The following is a 19,235-nucleotide window of genomic DNA, read 5'->3' on the forward strand; positions in this document are numbered from 1 at the left end:
ATCTGATTTTTTTCTGCTTAATGATGTTAATATGAATGAATGGATCATCTATTAATTGAAAATTTTGAAATTTACGTTCCTACAGTGTATTTGTAATGTGCCAGAGAAAAGTAACGATTGTTAAAATTAAAAAAAAAGCACACACACACACACACACACACACACACACACACACACACTGGGGTGATTTTTGAAATTTTTCCCAAATAAGAATTAGAATGGAATTAGAAAATCTGACACAACCGTTTATCTCATTTGAATATTTTCTATTTGGGTCTCATTTAATGTGTTTCCAATTCTAATTTCTAAAAAAGAATATTTTTAGTGCATATCAATCAGTTTAATAAATATAGCACAGTAGTAAAATCCTTTAAGCACAACATCCTGAGTTTGAAATAGCCTCTTTTCAGATAAATTAAATAATGTGGTGGGCTATTTATATCTTCTTCTTTAATATAGTTGTATTCCTACATATCTATATGACTTTTTAATGCATTTAAATGCCATTGTGCCATCTAATGCAATTAGCTTCTGGAGTAAATACATGAATATTTAAGCAGTAGAGTTTAGCATAGTAAAGTAATCAGGAATGAAAGTTAAATATGTGCAAATTGGTTAGTGGCACTAACTTAAATATGAGCAAAAGACCATTTCAAACACATACTCAAGAAGTATGATGTTTTCCTTTTTGTGTTCTCATCTACTGTACTGCAGACAAAGAAAGTCATTTTGTCTTTGGTGGTTATGGAAAGCATGGCTGGGGTTTAAGGATGACTGGGAAGGATACGATCAGTGCCTTGGAATATCACACAACCTTTCACCAGTTCTCCCATGATGCACCCCACTGACCAGATATCAACTGAAAATAAAATGAAATGATAAAATTATGAAGTGTCATGATCAAAATAAAGGCGGGAAAAAGGAATTCTAGCTTCTATACTAGACACATAAATATGGAAAAAATAAATAGCTAGCTAAAGATGAACTTTTACACAACATGAACTCTATTTTTTGTTGTTTCCAATTTGATAGTAATTTGGTTGTAGCACTGACTATAACATTTAATACCTCTGTTAAAATATTATGGTAAGTTACATGATAAACTAACTTAATGACCATTTTCGAACTCTAGCAATTTATTTTATAATTCTAGAAACCATGGTGAAGGATACAGTCTCTTCCTGGGAACAGGACTTTATGAAGGACCATTTCTGCCATAATGCACCCAACAGACCAGATATCCACTACCCAACGCCAGGTGCAGTGAGAACATAGATTAAAAAGTTAACCATAGAGTATGCCCCATGCCCCCTTGCCCCCAACACACCTTCAAAACAAAAAAAACAAAGAAGCTCATCATCCTTACTCTACCTCAAATATTTTTAAATTAATTTAATTTAGCATTTTTACAGTATCCTAAAATATGATTAAATTGGCATAATTAAACTGCTTAAGGCATACATCTCAGATTCAAATGGCAGTATTGCAAATGGAAGCATCCAGCAGGGGGCTCCCTTTAGCTAGACTGCAACATACAGTAGTACACTGACAAAGCAGAGCAGGTCCAGAAGTTAATAGATTTAGAGTCAAAAAAAGGTCTCACTTTACAAATTAAAAAAAAATCTAAGGCCCAGGAAGACTTCATATCAAACGCTTCCCTTGAGTTATTACATTGTGATAAAGTAATGCACCTTTTTTCTTTTAAGCCCAGGCTGAACTTATCACCAAGCCACAGAAAGTTTTATCCATTTATTTATGAGGAGAGAGATGGCAACAAATGTGGGGGGAGGGCAGATTCCATTATTTCATTTGTGTGGAGATATTTCTTTAATAAGATGAAAGTAAAAAATGAAAATAAATTAATTTTGAAACTTATAACTTGGTTGAATTTAGGCCTCTGGTTCTTTATGCATGAATTAAAACATAGTTTCTTCTAAAAAATAGAGAATCTTAAAAAAAAGTTAAGAATAGAGAAAACATCTTTATTATTACCTCAGAAATCAATTATTTTCAGATATAAAATAAATTTTGAAATGTTATTTTTTTACCAATATTGGTAGAAAATGAATGACTTCAAAAGTGTAGACTACAGGGACCTCTCTAATCAAGGACATAACCAATTTTAGAACAATAAGTAATCACAATTTTATATACAAATTCAAACTAACAAATGAACAATAAAATCAGCAATATAATTTTAAAGAATATTAACTTTCTCATGAAAATCTGGAACTTACCATTTTCTTTGTATCCCATCCCCAAGATAACTTCAGGTGCTCTATAATACCGTGTGACTACATATGGAGTCATCATAAAATTAGTGCATGCTGTCCGTGCCAGGCCAAAATCAAGGATCTTGAGTGTACAATCTGATTTTACTACTATGTTGCTGGGTTTCAAATCCTAATAAATCAATGAATTAAGTTAGGGCAGTGATTTAAAATATATAGGAAATGTTACATATAGTGTGGTTTATACAGTACTTTTTGACATTTGCTTTTTTAATTGTTTTCTCAATGTTTAGCAGTGTTCTGCATATAGTAAGCACCTAATAAATACTTTTTATTAAGTTGAATTTTAAGTCCATGGTTATCAGATGTCAGAATATTAGAAATAAATTGTACAGAAATTCTATTTATTAAAACTAGAACAGATATAGTACAGGAAAAGCAGCTAGAATTTAATGAAGCAAATCCATTTTCTCCATTAGAATCAATTATGAAGTCAGATAGGTAGGGAAAAAATTCTCCTTTGGACAAGCAAGAAAATTTTAAGTAAGCAAAGAAGAGATCTTAGTATGTTATCTGTAGCACCAAATGCATTTTTTTTAGGATCCTGCAATGTTTTTCAAGTTTTAAGAGCCAGTTTTCTAATATTACTCTCCTCTCCTCTTGATATTTTTCAGACCACCATAGGAATGTTTCTTGTGGCTCAGAATGCCTGGCTTTATATTTGATTAAGTACTTAGTTCCCCACCCAAAAATTCCATTACTGGCAATATACTTTGAGGGAGTTATCATAAAGGGAGTTATCTATTCAAATACATGTCATATATATGTATATGCAATTAAATGTACATGTAATTTGTATATGTATAAATAAATATATACATACATATGTATGTGCAATTAAGAAAAACCTTTTAAGAAAATGTTCAATTATGGCCCAAATCAATAATTCAATAAATGCCAAAAACAGTCCCTTTCCAATAAGATGATATTGCTCTTGCTTCTACAGTTTCAATGTTATTTGCAAGAAGTCTGAAGAACAACTAAAGTAGTGGGGACTAAAGTAGATGTGTTGTCTGCCCTAGTAGTAACATGGTTAGGTCTGGGCATCACATTTCTTTTTTCTTTTCTTTTTTTTTTTTTGGTAAGGCAATGGGTTTAAGTGACTTGTCCAAGATCACACAGATAGTAAGTATCAAGAGTTGAGGCTGGATTTGGATTCAGAATCTTCTGACTCCAGGACCGGTGCTCTATTCACTGTGTCACCTAGTTGCCCCATAGGTATCATATTTTAAGATGGGATATTAAATTAAAGCAAATCCAGGGAGGTAACTAAAATGGGAAGAGGATTGAAAAGCATTACATGAAAGAATCTGTTGTAGAAAGTGGAGAAGTTTATCATGGATAAGATTTATAGGATATTATATCAGTCTTCAAGTGTATCTGAGGAGCAAGTTATCTGCCGTAGAAAGTAAGATGTCAGCTCAAAACTAAGAAAAACATCCTTATCTTCAGAGCTAAGTGTGAAATAAACCATCTAGGTAAATAGTGAACTGTCTGTCCCTGGAGGAGGTTAAGCAGTGGTTCAATGTCCACTTGTCAAGAGTGTTGCAGAACATGTTACTGCTCAGATACAGTTTGAACTAGAGAATATCTTTGATCTTTTCTAACTTAGATTCTCCAATTTGAGCTCTGTTATTAACTATGAGCTTTCATGATTCCCCTTCTCTGTTAGTAAAAGTAATTTACCCTATCTTCAAACCTTGAACCTAAAACAATAGAGATATTTAAAATGAGAATATTTTAGTATTACTATTTCTATATACTACATAATAATCTATACATGGTAATCTATATTCCAGTGACATGTTAATTTTCAGTGTGAACTAATAAATCTAAAAGCATATTTACATTTCCAGGCCAGTGACTGTAAAAAACAAACTTATTTCCAGCTAAACTATTTGGGATAGACTAACAGTGCAAATTTTTTATAATTAATCATGGAGGTGGGGAGAATGTAGAGAACATAGGAAAGATTTTAACCTTTTTTGGTATCAAGGACCCCTTTGGCAATCTATTCAAGTCCATATACCCTTCCTCAAAATGTTTCTATATGAATTTTAGAAAGTGAAGAAAATACCAAGTTTCAGTTAGAAATCAGTAAAAATAAGATTTAATTTTTCCTCATATGAATTAAAAAAAATCGATCCATGGATCCCTTGGGGGAATCTAGGTTAAAAAATTCTGGTTTAGAGGGACACAGTTTATAATATGTGAGAAGAAATCAAAAGAGCAAAGACTTTTGGGGGTAATCAGGAGAGTGACCCGAGGATAGGTTGCTAGGAAAAGCAGATGACTGGGGAAATCATTCAGCTCTTTGGGCCTTTATCCCTTTGCTTTTATGATTCTATGACATTTGAAGAACGAGTGAAAAAGTGTCAGTTCAGCAAGTGGTTTCCAACTTTCACTTTTTTTTTCAAGGCAATGGGGTTAAGTGACTTGTGCCCAAAGTCACACAGCTAAGTAAGAATTAAGTGTCTGAGATCAAATTTGAACTCCTGACTCCAGGGCTGGTTGCTCTATCCACTGCCCCTGGTCTCCAACTCTCATCCCTATCTCTAACCTTCTCCTTACTAGTTATTTTGGGAGTTAGTAGGGTCCAACTAGCCCAGGTAGGCCTTGTACCACAGGGAAAAAAAACTAAGGGGAATGCTGGCATTATGCTAGTAATGCAACAATTGATTAAGGGCAGAAAGCCATTGAATAGGGACATTATTAACTTGTTTCTGGTCATTAATGGCATCAGGAATTAGGGCTGAATAAAAGAAAAAAATTACAATAGGAATCCCAAGATTTCAGAAATCCTCACACAAGAGGAACCTTAAACATTTTATTTTTTGAAGTAAAGAACTCCCCAAACTTTCACTTCCAAATATTAATCTAAGACCTGAGAATATCATCTAGGAAGTGCATCCTTGATAATTAATTATTTTGTCAACATATATAGCCATTTTATTATAAAAGAGTTTTTAACAGTTTCATCTATTTCTGAAACTGTTATCTTTTTGCCTACTTATTGAAAACAAAAGAGCCTCTTTCTTATTTCTAATATAGTGTCATTTAATACAAAACAACTGCTAGTATAATTGATTCTTCTACTGTAAAATGTGATTTAAATATTCCCTAGTAAAAAAATATGCTAGTTATTGAAGTATTAGGGTTTTGCATTATAACAATGTTAAAAGTGAATATGGTAGAAAAAAGAAATAGTTCTCAAAAGAACTGTAAACTATTAACAACCACAAAAAATCTTCCCAATCAAATTCCTAATGACAAAAGATATACAAAGTAAGATAAGATTTCATCTTACCTCTAATAAAATGACAAGAATGAAAAAAGTTGGGAATAATCCAAGTTGGGAAGGTTGTAGAAAGATATACACAATAATACACCTTTGTTGAAGCTTTGAATTGATTTAACCATTCTGTCAAGCAATCTGGAATTATGCTAACAAAGTTGTTAAGATGTCTATACCCTTTGATTTAGAGATTCCACTCCTAGGCATATAAGATATACCCCAAGGAGGTCAGTGACAAGGGAAAAAACCAAAGGTCTTATATACACCAAATTATTTATAGAAGCAGTTTTTGTGTTAGCAAAGAACTAGAAGCAAAATAAATGCCCACTGATTATGAAAATGGCTAAACAAATTGTGGGACATTAATGTAAATGGAATATTACTGTTCTATAAGAAATGATGAATAAGATGATGTGGAAAAGCATGGGAAGATTTAAATGACTAGATGCAAATTTAAGAAAACAGAACCAAGAAAATAATATATAGTATAAATAGCTACAACAACATAAAGAGAAAATATAACAAAATTTATGGAAAATGAATTTTGGAAAATGATAATGACCAAGTTTGACTCAGAAGAAGAAACAGAGATGAAAAGACACTTCCTGTCTTTCTGTAGTGCCCTGCATATACAATCGGCCTCTTTTGATGTGTTGGTAAGTTTTATTAAACTGTTTCTCCCCACCTCTCTTTTTAAAATTCTTCTGTTATAAGGAATGACTTTCTCTCATGGGGAGAAGAGAAGAATGTATAGGGAAATGCAAGTAATGTCAAAACAAAAAGAATTATTTTTTAAAAACACTAAAAGTAAGTCCCATCAATATTATATCACTACCTACTCGGTGTATTATACCAGCTGAATGGAGATGTTTAATACCACAAAGCATCTGATAAAGAAGGTAAGACATTCTTTCATGGTCCAATTCCATATGAATCACTTGGCATAAATTAGCATCCATTAACTCCATAACCAAATACCTGGAAAGGAATAAGAAATTCTCTTTTATACATATGTACATTAGCAGAACTAGATGATGTATATTCAACTGAAACCTGTAGGAAATCACAATAAAGTTTATCTGGTCATTGGCTAGTTAAAAAATACTAAAAACCCATTTTTTTTTGAGGATTCTAGAAATTATCAAACTATCAAATATCAGAGAAATAAATAATGTATCATCGTCAATTAAAAATTTGCAATTCAAAGAACACAAGTGGAACTTATAGCTTCTTATTAAATTAAAACTTAAGCTGTGTCAAAGAGGCCTCCAGTATTGGAAAATGCCAAGGATATATAATTGTGGCAGGTAGCAGGACCTCCTTTCAACTCAACCAGGGCAATTATAGCTCCTATAAAATTTAATTGTTAAATCCTGGGAATTTCTTGAGGTACAAAGTAATCAAAGGACTTGTTCAAGATGAAAGAATAAATAAATGCTGGAAAAAGGAGTTGAATCCAGGTTATTCAAAACTCATCATTCAAATTATGCCAACAGGCTATTTCCAAACACCTCCATATGTCAATAAGTGTTACCATAATAATACATTAATATAACAAATTAACATTCTACTTCAAGATTTTTGAAGAAAAGTATTTTTATTTATTAAACTAATAAATTTCAAATAGCGATTGTAAATAAGCATGCAACTACTATACTAGCTGACCAGAGAAAGTGTCATTTAATATTTGAGAAAAGATCTATAATGAAAGACATTATTTGGTTATTAACTACATTTGGTTATAAATATAACAGGGCCTTCTGGTATTGTAGTTTTAATGTGTTTCCTCCAAAAGAAGGTGATTAGAGTTCTGTTTTGAAGATATCTTTTCAGGCATTTTTCAAAAGTGTACAGAGATGCACTTATAACCATTTAGTCTTAATGATCAAAGAAAGTAGTTAAATGAATAGAATAACTACAAGTTTCATTTCATCAGAGGAACTGTCATAAGAAGGATCCTCTATCCTTAAGAGTTTTTTATTAGACACTTTTTTAAAGTGACAACTTGGAAAATAGCTACCTTTCTCAGTCTTTATAACATATTGCATATTACTTCCTTAATTATTTAAACATTTAAATCTATTGGCTAAAGACTAAAAGAGTAAAAATAAGAATACTTACACATCTTGAAATTCTTCTAGAGATTTTTGTGGTGTGAACACATTCAATAAGCTAATTATCTGGGAAGAGAAAAATCACTGTTGTTTAGAATACCAGGAAAATTTTTTAACCTTAGTTACTAAAACTAAACACTAAGAGAAAAATTACTTAAAATGGAAACTTTCATTATGGATTATTTTAGGACATTTCTTTTGTGTGTATCAGGTACTTCAGTTAAAATAATATTTTAAAGTAGAACGAAATCACTTTATCATTTAACAGATTATAAATAAGATAGAGAAGGTAATAGCATGAGCAGAGGCATACTGTCCAACTGTTATCTACTTACTCCTACAAATCTCTTAAGTTTATACAGACAGAATAATTATCATGAAATCTATTAAAAAATTACACTGAAATGACTTCTTTTATGTCAGAACTGCATAAAAAATCCAGTCAGAGTCTCACAGGCAAGAGGAAAGAGGTCCATCACCAAAGTTAGTGCTAATCCAGGCAAACAATCAGATACTGGCCAGAGATTTGTGCAGTAGCCTTTGCAAGGTTTTGTGTCTGGAGGCAGCAAGAACAGATAGAACTCTCTCCCACCCTCCCACCACGAAAGATCTAGGGAGCTAAGAAAAATCAGAAAACTCCAAGGTGAAATCTGTGGAAGTCTCAGGTAGCAGTGCCATTTAACTGAGATAGTGCAGATCTACCTGAGATGTCTTAGGAGATCCTCAAGATTCAATGTTATGAATCTCAAAGATCCAGGAGGACCTAACTCTGAGAGGATGAAGTTAGCACAGAAACCTAGATGATCTAAAGCAAGTTGAAGTAGGGTCAACCAATCTACCCAGAAGGACATGATCCTAATACAAAGGATTAACACTAGAGAGATGAGTAAATCAAAGAAAATGCCAGTTAGTATAAATAAATCATTGTAAATCAAGAGATTCCATCAAAGAGTAAACTTCATAACTATAAGTAGTTATTCAAAGTGGGGGGAAAATGGATTTTCTGCAAGGACATGAGTACCTAAAAGAAATATACCAAGAGAGGCAGCTAGGTGGCACAGTGGATAGAGCACCGACCCTGTAGTCAAGAGGATCTGAATTCAAATTTGACTTCAGACACTTAATAATTATCTAGCTGTGTGACCCTGGGCAAGTCACTTAACCCCATTGACTTGAAAAAATGGGATTAAGTGACTTGCCTAAGATCACACAACTAAGTAATTATTAAATGTCTGAGGCCATATTTGAATTCAGGTCCTCCAAAACTCCAGGGTCCATGCTCTTATCCACTGCACCACCTAGCTTTTTCCAGAGACATCATTATTTCAAGAAATCAAAAACTGAACTAATCTATTAGAACCAAAGAGTAAATGAAGATCAAAATAGTCTACAAATCACTTCCTGAAAGAAACTCCAAAAAAGAAAAACCCCAAATTCCCACAGCTAAGGGAAAAAAAATACTACAAGTATTCAAAAAGAAACAGCCTGAGGTTGATCAATGTGATTGTCATTTCACATAAATGGAAAGTAAGGAAAAGAAAGGAAAGAACAACTACTGAGGCAGTTACTTAATCAAATTTTTCAGATTCTTGCATATAGGACAGATGACCTTCTCTAAGGTCTTTTGCTAAATTTAATTTCCCCACAAAAATACAATTTTTAAACTTTACCAATAAATAAGTACCTATAATAGTTCAACCTGAAAAATCATTTAATGATCAGCTAATACCCTTAATTTGCCTTTAGAGATAAACTTAATTAACAAAACCATCCATGAAATCCCAAAAAGCAGAACATGTCACTCATGTTAATACATTCAGAAATATACTACTAACTTACATTTTTATGATTGACACATTTTAACAGAACGAGTTCACGATAAGCTCTCTTTGCATGAGTTTGATTCTGAAATGGTCGACTTAATTTCTTGACAGCAACATTTATCCCAACAACTGTATCAAAAGCAGCACTGTAATTATGAAACAGAACAAATAGCTCACAATCAGATTTTGGGTAAAAGTAAAATTTGCACAATACATGCTTAATATTTTTTCATATGCAAAACATATAAAGACTTTCATTTGAATCACCAAAATGTCTTTGGAATTGGAGAGGTTCTGGTCTTTTATTTCATTTCTACTATATGCAAAGGCCCCATACTAGGTTCTAAGAATATATTAACTTGGAGTATCAAACAAAGGTGACATTTTAAATGAGAACAAGAGTTTACCTTAATTTATCTATTAGATTTGCTTCCATTTAAAATATTTTAATTTATAAACATCAGTAGAAAGTAATTACAATTCTTTATATTCAGCTAGCCCTTCATGGTTTCAAAGGCCCTCTGCATGTCAGTGAGTTTAATCTTACAACAATTGTGTGCGATAAACAATATAGGTACAATTATTCCCATTTCACAAAAGTCCTTATTCTGCCACTTACTAGTTGTGTGACCTTAGGCAAGTTACTTAATCTCCCTGCACAGGTTAAAGGTTTTGTTCTTCTGAATCTAACACTGAATCTATCAAGGATGTATGAGTACCCCAAGGCCTCATGAACAAGTAGCAGAGCCAAGAGTCAACCTCAGGGAAATCTCTAGGTTCAGCAGTGTTCCTACTTTCTCTCAAGAATAAAAAGACTTTGTAGGTAAAACAATTCTAAGACTAGGTCTATGTCTAATTCTATGTCAACAGAGAGTGTATAGTTTAGCTAAATTTTTGCATATGGAATTTTAAATTTAGGCCACTGAAACTAATTCCAATAGTTACTTATTATATACTTTAATCAATAAAGTATATAGTATTAAATAAAAAGACTTCATTTAAAAATTTTCTATCAGGGAAAAACAGCTATTATCACAAACTAACATTTTTATAAATTCTAGAAACTTTTATAAAAAAGAAGAGAAAGATATATAGTCTAGTCCCTTCTGAGATGAAATGTGCAACAGAAAAAATAGAAATGAGAAATACATTAATGTAGGCATTTCCTGAAATAAAGTCAGAGGTTCAGGACACAGACAGACAAACACTCATAGATAAATACACACATGCTAGTATTGCCAATCTCATGTTGCTTTGTAAAATTATTTTTGACCTGGATCTGTGATTTCATTTCAACCATGTAGTAAACTCCTGGTGAGGACACTCCCCCAACAACGTGGATCAACTCTACTATAAACTAGTCTTAAGGAGTTACCTGAGGAAACTGAGTTAAATGATTTGCGCAGGGAAATAAAGTTGGTATATATTCAATCAAGAGGGGACCTAAGTGGTCATCTAGTTCAGATCTCACACTTTACCAATAAGGAAGTTGAGGCTTAGAAAGGTTAGTAGCTTGTCCAGGGTCACATGGGGAGTATCAGATGTAGGATTTGTCAATCTGTATTTGTTGAGGGAGTTACTTCTTTTAGAGTTCCAATGAAATCATAGGTCTAGATTCTGAAAAAAAAACCTAACCTTTCTCTACATATAAAAAAATAACTGGTTCAAATCTAAGGCGTATTCCTTTAATGACATGTTTTTTTCAAAACAAAGACAACTATGTCTTTGAACAACTATACACCAATTGTTGTCCACACTCAAGTTGTAGGAAAGTGAGTGACTTATACTTTGACCAATTCAGAGTGCAGACAGAGTTCTCATGTATATGTGTATATATAAATACAACCACATATATACAGAAATATTTCACAAGAGCTACAATTTTATCAGTTGAGGTACTCCTTCCATTAAGATAGACAACAACAACAACCCCTTTGTACTTTAGTGGAGAGTTTTATAAGCTATTATAATCATAATCATCATCATCATCATCATCATCATCATCATCATCATCATCATCATCTTGTGGGTATCTTTCTGATGATAAGCCTCTCAGAATTAAACTGTTAGTTCTCAGATGACAGTCAGTTGTCACTAGGCCAATACTTTTTGGTCAGAACTGTCAGAATTAGGTTCCAGAGGCATAGTGTTTAAGAAGCCACCTCAACTCTTCACTAGAGTAAGAATTAGATAAGTATTTGAAAAACAGTCATAAAAACTAAACACATAACATATATACATGGCAGGTCCTTTCAAAATGGGGTCATAGAACCATCTGCTATCCATAGAGCATTCTAAGATACAGAATGAAAAGGTGGGTCACTAAGTGCAAATTTTTTTATATCACAGATTCATTAAATCATCTAAGGTATCAAGGGGGTGTGATCTGATTTGTACTAGAAGAGTATCCTTACCTATGAAATCATAGAACTTCTGCTGTGAAGTAGCATGTTCTTTACATATACACACATAAAAACATATTTCATGAGTTGGGAAATATGAGATCAATTTCAAGATCTTTTTTGTTTAATAAACTTTTTTCCTGCCTTGACCAAAGTCCAAGATGACCAAAACAGAAGAACCAAACCTATCACCATATTTTATTCACAATGGAATAGCTTTGAATGATCTATTCTAATTATCTAAGGTCCTGTTTCTTCCTAAGCAACTTTTTCTTTTGGCTTATAAAGTAGTGCTAGGATTCTATGATATCTTTCCTCAAGAAAGCAAATTAGTAGTCAGTAACTTCCACAGGGAATCAAAGATTCCCATGACTGGAAGGAGCCTTAAATACAGTTCAATCCTTTCCTTTTACAGATAAGAAAACTGTGGTCCATTAAAGAATAGAAATTTACCAAGGTTCACACAATGCTGTGAACATTTTCATGAAAGAATAGTTAAGAGAATGCAAAAATACTAAGAGGATTAGCACAACATTCTCCTACTTGGAGAAAGTAAAAAAGAATAACATATTAGGTATATTGTGACAAAGACGTAATTATGTCCTTCCATTTGATCTGACCTAAAATAACTTTTAAAAAAAGACTAGATATTACATAGAATTGATTTAGAAATCAAATAATCATCACTTTGATTCAATAGTTTGGAGTTTTTGGAGAAGGATAGGAAATCAAATATTTGTACATTTGAAAAGAAAATAAACATTAGTGCTAGAAAACTATGTGCTAATTCCCGAAATATTTATGTATATCCCAACTATACCAAGAAGACAAAGGTGTTTCAAATATCATCCCTCTTCCCCAAAAACCAATAACAATTTTTTTTCAATATATGACTAAAAGTGGCATTAACTTCTTAGTCTAAGTTAAGAGGCAGTCTGGTGTTAAACATCAGAAGACTTGGATTCTGGTGTGGGCTCTGTCATTTACCATTCACATACAATGATAGAATATTAGAACTTGGAATTATATTTTTTTGACTCTCCTCAGTTTTACAGAAGAGCTGTCTGAGGCCCTGAGAAAGTAAGCGACAATTCAGAATATTAAGTTGATTGTATAGTTTCTTAGTCACATATATTCAGAAGAAAGTATAAAATTCTGTGATTCAGATTATTTCCATGCCAGAGATCCTTACAATAAGAAAGGACACCAAGGTGTGTAAGTTTGGAAAGGCTTTCACAAAGTTGATAAGTCTTCAGGCTCAAAAGATTGGTAGGATTAGGACAGATTAAGTGGGGAAGCACCTTCCTTTTTTTAAAAAAAAAAAGCAGAAGAAACAGAAGAAATAAAGGTATGGAGATAGAAATAAATATAACAAATAAAAGGGGGGGGGATTCTATGGTAGGAAATCCTCAGTACACCATAAGAACAAAAAAAGGGAGACTCAGTAAGGGATATGCTTCAGAAACATACTTCCAGTTCCAATACATGGATCCTTCCTTTCATTAGGTTCTTTTTTTTATCCCCTGAGCTTAATAATCTATTAATAAACATTAGTATGTTCTAAAGCAAAATTATTGTTAGGAAATGAAAATTTCAAAAATTCTATTCAGCATCAGAAGCGTCTATTAAAGATTAAAATTCTCAGTTTCTAGCATCTTACTCATTAGTTTAAATGTTTTACATGATATAAATACCTGAATAAAAATAATCCATATTTCTATAGTACCTTAAGATTTAAAAAGCATTTTCCTTACAAGTCAGTGAGATAGGACATTCACAAGCATTATCATTCCTATTTCACAGAAAAAGGAACTGAGACTCAAAAAGGAAAGCCAGAAAGTATTAGGCCTAGAATTATACCTAGTCCTCTGATTTCAAAATCCAGGCTTTTCCTACTACATCATATCTGCTTTTGAAAAATCAAAGCTATTTTTTCTACCACCACTATCAGAGGTATTTTGATTAGGAGAGAGATAATAAACCTTAAATATTTCTGACTTGGTTTATTCTGTTTAAATAAAAATTCATAATGAAAAATTTTATCAAAACTTCCCTGTTCTTTAAATTAAAACAATTGAAATAAACCAGGAGTCAAAAAACAATCATCAAATAAAATAAGTTTTCTATAATTTAGCATAGTTTATTATTGATGAATATCACTGTTGTAAGAAGGTAGTTCTTTTTCATGGTTCCTCTTTCATAAAAATACAGAGCTTTCATCTTTTTTTTTTTTTAGGTTTTTGCAAGGCAATGGGGTTAAGTGGCTTGCCCAAGGCCACACAGCTAGGTAATTATTAAGTATCTGAGGCCAGATTTGAACTCAGGTACTCCTGACTCCAGGGCCAGTGCTCTATACACTGCATTACCTAGCCACCCCCCAGAGCTTTCATCTTGACCATTAAATTTTGACTTTTGTTCTTAGTTAGCCTATACATTACTTAAAAATCCTTTATGGGTGGCAGTTCATATGTTAAGGTATTTTTAAGTGACCTTAATATTACTCTCAAGAAAACATATCTGAGTCAAATTGCTTGATTCTAAAAGAGTAAAATGGAATATAAATCAAAAGTTTGTTTCATTTCATAGAAAGAATTTAAACAACAAGAAAATGTTCTTAATTTTCTTGGTATCTTTCTCATAACACACTGGATTTTTGAGTTTAAATACAAAATAGTACTATTTGAAAGTTAAGACCATTATTTCAGAAAAGGCCTATGAATTAATTTCAAAGATCTGTCCCTTTTTCTTATAAACCATTTAAATAAACTGTGGACTGCAAATCATATTTAGCTGCTTGGACCTATTCCACAATTTTTTTTTTCCTGATCACTCATGACCTACAATAGATGAAAGCTAAATAAGCTTATCATCAAGCTTAACCAGTCAAAAGAATGAAACTCAACACCTCAGTTAAAATGTCTATGGAGCTCTTCTTTTCACACTTCCTTAGGATACAAGTTTAAACTGGAACACTAACTACTAATTTACTATTGCCTTCATTTTAGGCTTATGTTACTAGTCTGTATCTATTTTTTTTTTTTTGTTTAAAAATAGTATGGACCATTCTTGCCTTTGTTAAGGAGAAAAAAAGAGTTTTGTGTCCAATAAAATGTGGGACAAAAAAAATGTTTTGGAATTGTTGGTAGCTGTAGGCTAGAAAAAAATTTGAAAAACTTTACCTTTAGCTGGCCCAATGATGTAGTGGCAGCTCATTGTCTTACCATGCAAGAGACTAAGGTTCAGGATCAGACAGTAGAGGCTGGACATAGTTGAGGTAACACATCAAAGAAGAGACGGCCAGCCCAACCCTCACACAGCATCCCTTCCTGGTTACGCCATGGAGTGATAATGATACTGACTTGCCTCATCCTGCCAGTTACTGGCAAGGCACTGCATTGATGGCTCCTAGAAATGGATAGGAGTGATTGGGAATAAAAGGGGGTAGGGGGGAAAAAAAAGGTGGCCATGATGAAGAAATGAGCAAACCCCAGAAACTCTCACTAACTCACTGTCAAATCATACACTTTAATATTATAATTATTAGGGGAAAATAATTTAAAAAATAAATAAGGAATGAAAAATTACTACCTATTATAATTTATGAAGAGGTCTAAGAAATGAGGTTTGTATCCTGCAAATAATTTCACTATGTTTAATTACAGCAAGAAGTGGATTCAATTTAGCTCATAATCCTGTAGTAAAAAAAATAGAGCATTACAATATAAGCATTTTAAATTCTGACAAGTCAGCTTTACCTTTTATCGTACCCCAACCATTTCACAATAGCAAAGTGTATTACTTACCAAACAATTCCCTGAGCTCCAGATCCTATTGGTTTTAATTGCTGGTAACGTTTTAGTACTGTGAAAGTTGAATCTGCAACTTGCACACTATAAAAATGACTATCACATTTATTGTCAGTCATGATGCAGTGCCACGTAGTTTTCCAAAGGCCTGGTACCGTTTGATTTCCTTTAAGAAAAGCAAAACATATATGGATTCTTACTTAAATTAAATACACATGCTTATGCAAGTAATTTATTTTTTATCAATTTTAGTAGCTTATTTTGCTTTTTTTAAAACTACTCATGAGAATTAATTTTCAGTGAAAATGAAAACTGTGATATCTTCTGGCATATATGTCACAAAGTAATCTTCAATTACATATATTTTTCTCTGATATGAATAGCCAAAGAGAAGAGAAAGATCTAGGTCAGAAGCAATATGTGGCCTCAGAAGAAAAGAGGTAATAGGGAACTGGTCCAAGATAGTTTAATACTGGCAAAGAAATTCCTAGACCCCACACCTTCTTTCCCTCATCCCTGGAACACTGATTTTAGCCCTCATATCTGAGGTCCTACCCCAGTCATTCTTCCTTTGCCTAGTACTGAATGAGCTCCAGTTCCATGGAGGGCAGGTTGAGCAAGAGGTGCAACTGGCTATCTCTTCCTTGTTGAAACCTCAATCAGGTCCAACATTCATTGTCATTCTGAACTATAAGATCTGAACCTGGCCAACAACCATCCCAGAATACAGGTGAGCAATATCATAATGGTTTAAAGTTGAGAAAAATATGTACATATGCTATCATTTTTACAAGATAGGTTGGAAGCAAATATATATATACATTTTATCTATATGAAATTACTTTTTAGTTTTAAATAAGGAATTTTTAGAATAAAACCTACTCCAGAATTGAGATTTGCTTGTATGTATGTATGCATGTATGTATGTACATACTATACAATATAACTATACAATATAAAACAATTTGCTTGGGGCAGCTAGGTAGTGGGGTGGCTAGGTGGCGCAGTGGATAAAGCACCGGCCCTGTAGTCAGGAGTACCTGGGTTCAAATCCGGTCTCAGACACTTAATAATTACCTAGCTGTGTGGCCTTGGGCAGGCCACTTAACCCCATTTGCCTTGCAAAAACCTAAAAAAAAAACCCCAAAAAACCAATTTGCTAAGTTTTACTGATAAACCTGCTAAGAGACATTCTCTGATATGTGCCTCAAGAAATCTTGACAGTTAATGAAAGGAAAGAAAGTAATTCATTTTTTTTGTATAAGTAAATATTAAAAACTAGAATTCAAGTAGCTACCTTTGGAGAAAATAAGGTAAAGATTATTACTAGCATTGTTAGTGGTAGCATAATGAAATTGAATCACTATTTTATTGTCTATGTCTCCTATCTAGTTCAATTGGAGGTGGCAGGCACTGCTTTAAATCATCATTTATCGAACAATACAAATTACAGATTTAGAGATGAAAGAAGGTACCACAAAAGTACCTCCAACTTCCTTCTGTCCTTGCTCTCAAGGAGGTCACAGTCTATTGGAAACTACATGCAAAAAACTAGGTGCAAATATTATATGTATGTATATATGTGTATGTAACTATATATGAACACAAACACATCTATATACACACATACATATCCAGGATAAATTGGAGATAATTTGGAGGAAAGGCATTAGCATTAAGAAGATAGGATTTTGAAAAAGTTCTTTGAATTTTTTTTTTTAGGTTTTTTTGCAAGGCAAATTGGGGTTAAGTGGCCTGCCCAAAGCCACACAGCTAGGTAATTATTAAGTGTCTGAGACCGGATTTGAACTCAGGTAGTCCTGATTCCGGGGCCGGTGCTCTATCCATTGTGCCACCTAGCCACCCCAAATTCTAAATCAATCATTCTTTTTTTTTTTGCAAGGCAAATGGAGTTAAATGGCTTGCCCAAGGCCACACAGCTAGGTAATTATTTAGTGTCTGTAAATCAATCATTCTTTCAAAAGAAAGCAGACCACCCCCTAATTTCACTCTTAATGCTGTTTCTCTGTTTAGTAATTTTTGGAAGTGATATAGGATTGACTTTTTTCTTTTTAGGTTTTTGCAAGGCAAATGGGGTTAAGTGGCCTGCCCAAGGCCACACAGCTAGGTAATTATTAAGTGTCTGAGACCGGATTTGAACCCAGGTACTCCTGACTCCAGGACCAGTGCTTTATCCACCACGCCAACCTAGCCACCCCAAGGATTGACTCTTAAGTCTAATTCCAATGATCCTGGGTACAGAAATACACATATTGGCATTCAAATTATGATGACTAAGTTTTAAGTTAAAAAAAACAAAAAGGACCAATGAAAGAATGTATACCTATTGCATAAGAACAAGTCCCATATGTTATTAGGTTGACCATAACAAGAATTGTCCTCACTTGTTTATTCTGTTGCTGTTTGTTCACCCTTTTAGAAGACCAATGACATCATGAAAGTGCCCTCTTGACTTGCAAGTGAACTGGATTTAAGTTGAGGCAGAGGTATAAAAAACCACCAGTCTCACTCTCTCTTCCAGAGCCCTCTGTGTCCAGTGGCAGGGCATAGATAAGAAAGACTGGAGATGGCCCAGAACGTAGTAGGAGACCTTGGTCTTTTTAAGCTAAGGTATTTGCCAGGTTTGCTTGAGGTAACACCATCAATGATTAAGGTTAGGTAAGAAATGAGGCAAAGAAGGTTCTCTTTTATACTAAAAAAAAAAAAAAAAAATCAATCCAGAAGAGGAAGACTCTCAGGGTTTCTGGCCAGAATAGAAACAACTGTAATTTACACTTACTTTGGGCCAACAAAACCCAAACAATGACCAATAGAGCCTAGAGTTGAGGCCCAAATTTGGCCCATAAATGAGAGCAAAAGCAATTTGGGTTTAAGGGATAGTCAATCCCCAGCAATAGTCAATTGCTCCAAATGGTCTTATCAATGTCTGGTTACCAGAGCTACATTTCAAGAAATTTATATTTCTCTAAAGTCCTTCCTTATAAGGTCTCAGTTTGTCTGAGGCTATACCCATGCAGTGATTTAAGGCTGGGTAAGAAATGAAGCAAAGGATGACTTCTTTTGCCTATTTAAAAAAATTCAGTTTGGGAGAGGAAGACCCTCAGGGTTTCCGACCAGAAAAGGAAAAAATTGCTATTTACACTGACTCTGAGTCAACAAAACCTATTGACCAATGGAGGCTTGGGTCAGGACCCATCATTGGTCAATCTTCGAGAAACCAGAGTGATTTGGATTATTATTCTTTTCGAAAGGAAATGTGGTTCCTTCCTATTCCCTCTACACCCCCCCAAAGGTGATGCTTTATTTGTTTTAAACTGTAATCGCTTTCAAACTTACATTTTTTGTGGAAAGAAATCAAAAGCATTCTATCTTTTCTATCACTAGTTCTTTAACTATAACTGTTTGCTATTTTTAGGATTTCCTCAAAGATATGGAAATGCTGTTCTCCTGTGTCTTTTAACAGAATCACTACCCACATATTTA

The 19,235-nt window shown here is 33.4% G+C and overlaps 1 protein-coding gene across 6 annotated transcripts in view; it reads right to left on the bottom strand.

Moving 5' to 3' along the window:
* The window catches only part of MAPK9 (mitogen-activated protein kinase 9), a 61,584-nt gene that overhangs the window by 28,048 nt on the left and 14,301 nt on the right, over positions 1-19,235 (bottom strand). For 4 of the 6 annotated variants that reach the window (XM_074212199.1, XM_074212200.1, XM_074212202.1 and 1 more), the window contains exons 2-7: positions 15,729-15,897; positions 9,540-9,669; positions 7,708-7,766; positions 6,426-6,564; positions 2,238-2,403; positions 788-859 (exon numbers count right to left, since the gene is read on the bottom strand). In XM_074212199.1, coding sequence (XP_074068300.1) covers positions 788-859; positions 2,238-2,403; positions 6,426-6,564; positions 7,708-7,766; positions 9,540-9,669; positions 15,729-15,850 — 688 coding nt within the window. In that variant the 5' untranslated portion in view covers positions 15,851-15,897. Of the gene's footprint in view, positions 1-787; positions 860-1,172; positions 1,245-2,237; positions 2,404-6,425; positions 6,565-7,707; positions 7,767-9,539; positions 9,670-15,728; positions 15,898-19,235 lie in introns of all 6 variants that reach the window. The other 2 variants (XM_074212201.1, XM_074212203.1) reach the window with 1 other exon arrangement.

The sequence above is a fragment of the Macrotis lagotis genome, chromosome 1 (genome assembly GCF_037893015.1).
Source record: "Macrotis lagotis isolate mMagLag1 chromosome 1, bilby.v1.9.chrom.fasta, whole genome shotgun sequence".
NCBI classification, from domain to species: domain Eukaryota; kingdom Metazoa; phylum Chordata; class Mammalia; order Peramelemorphia; family Peramelidae; genus Macrotis; species Macrotis lagotis.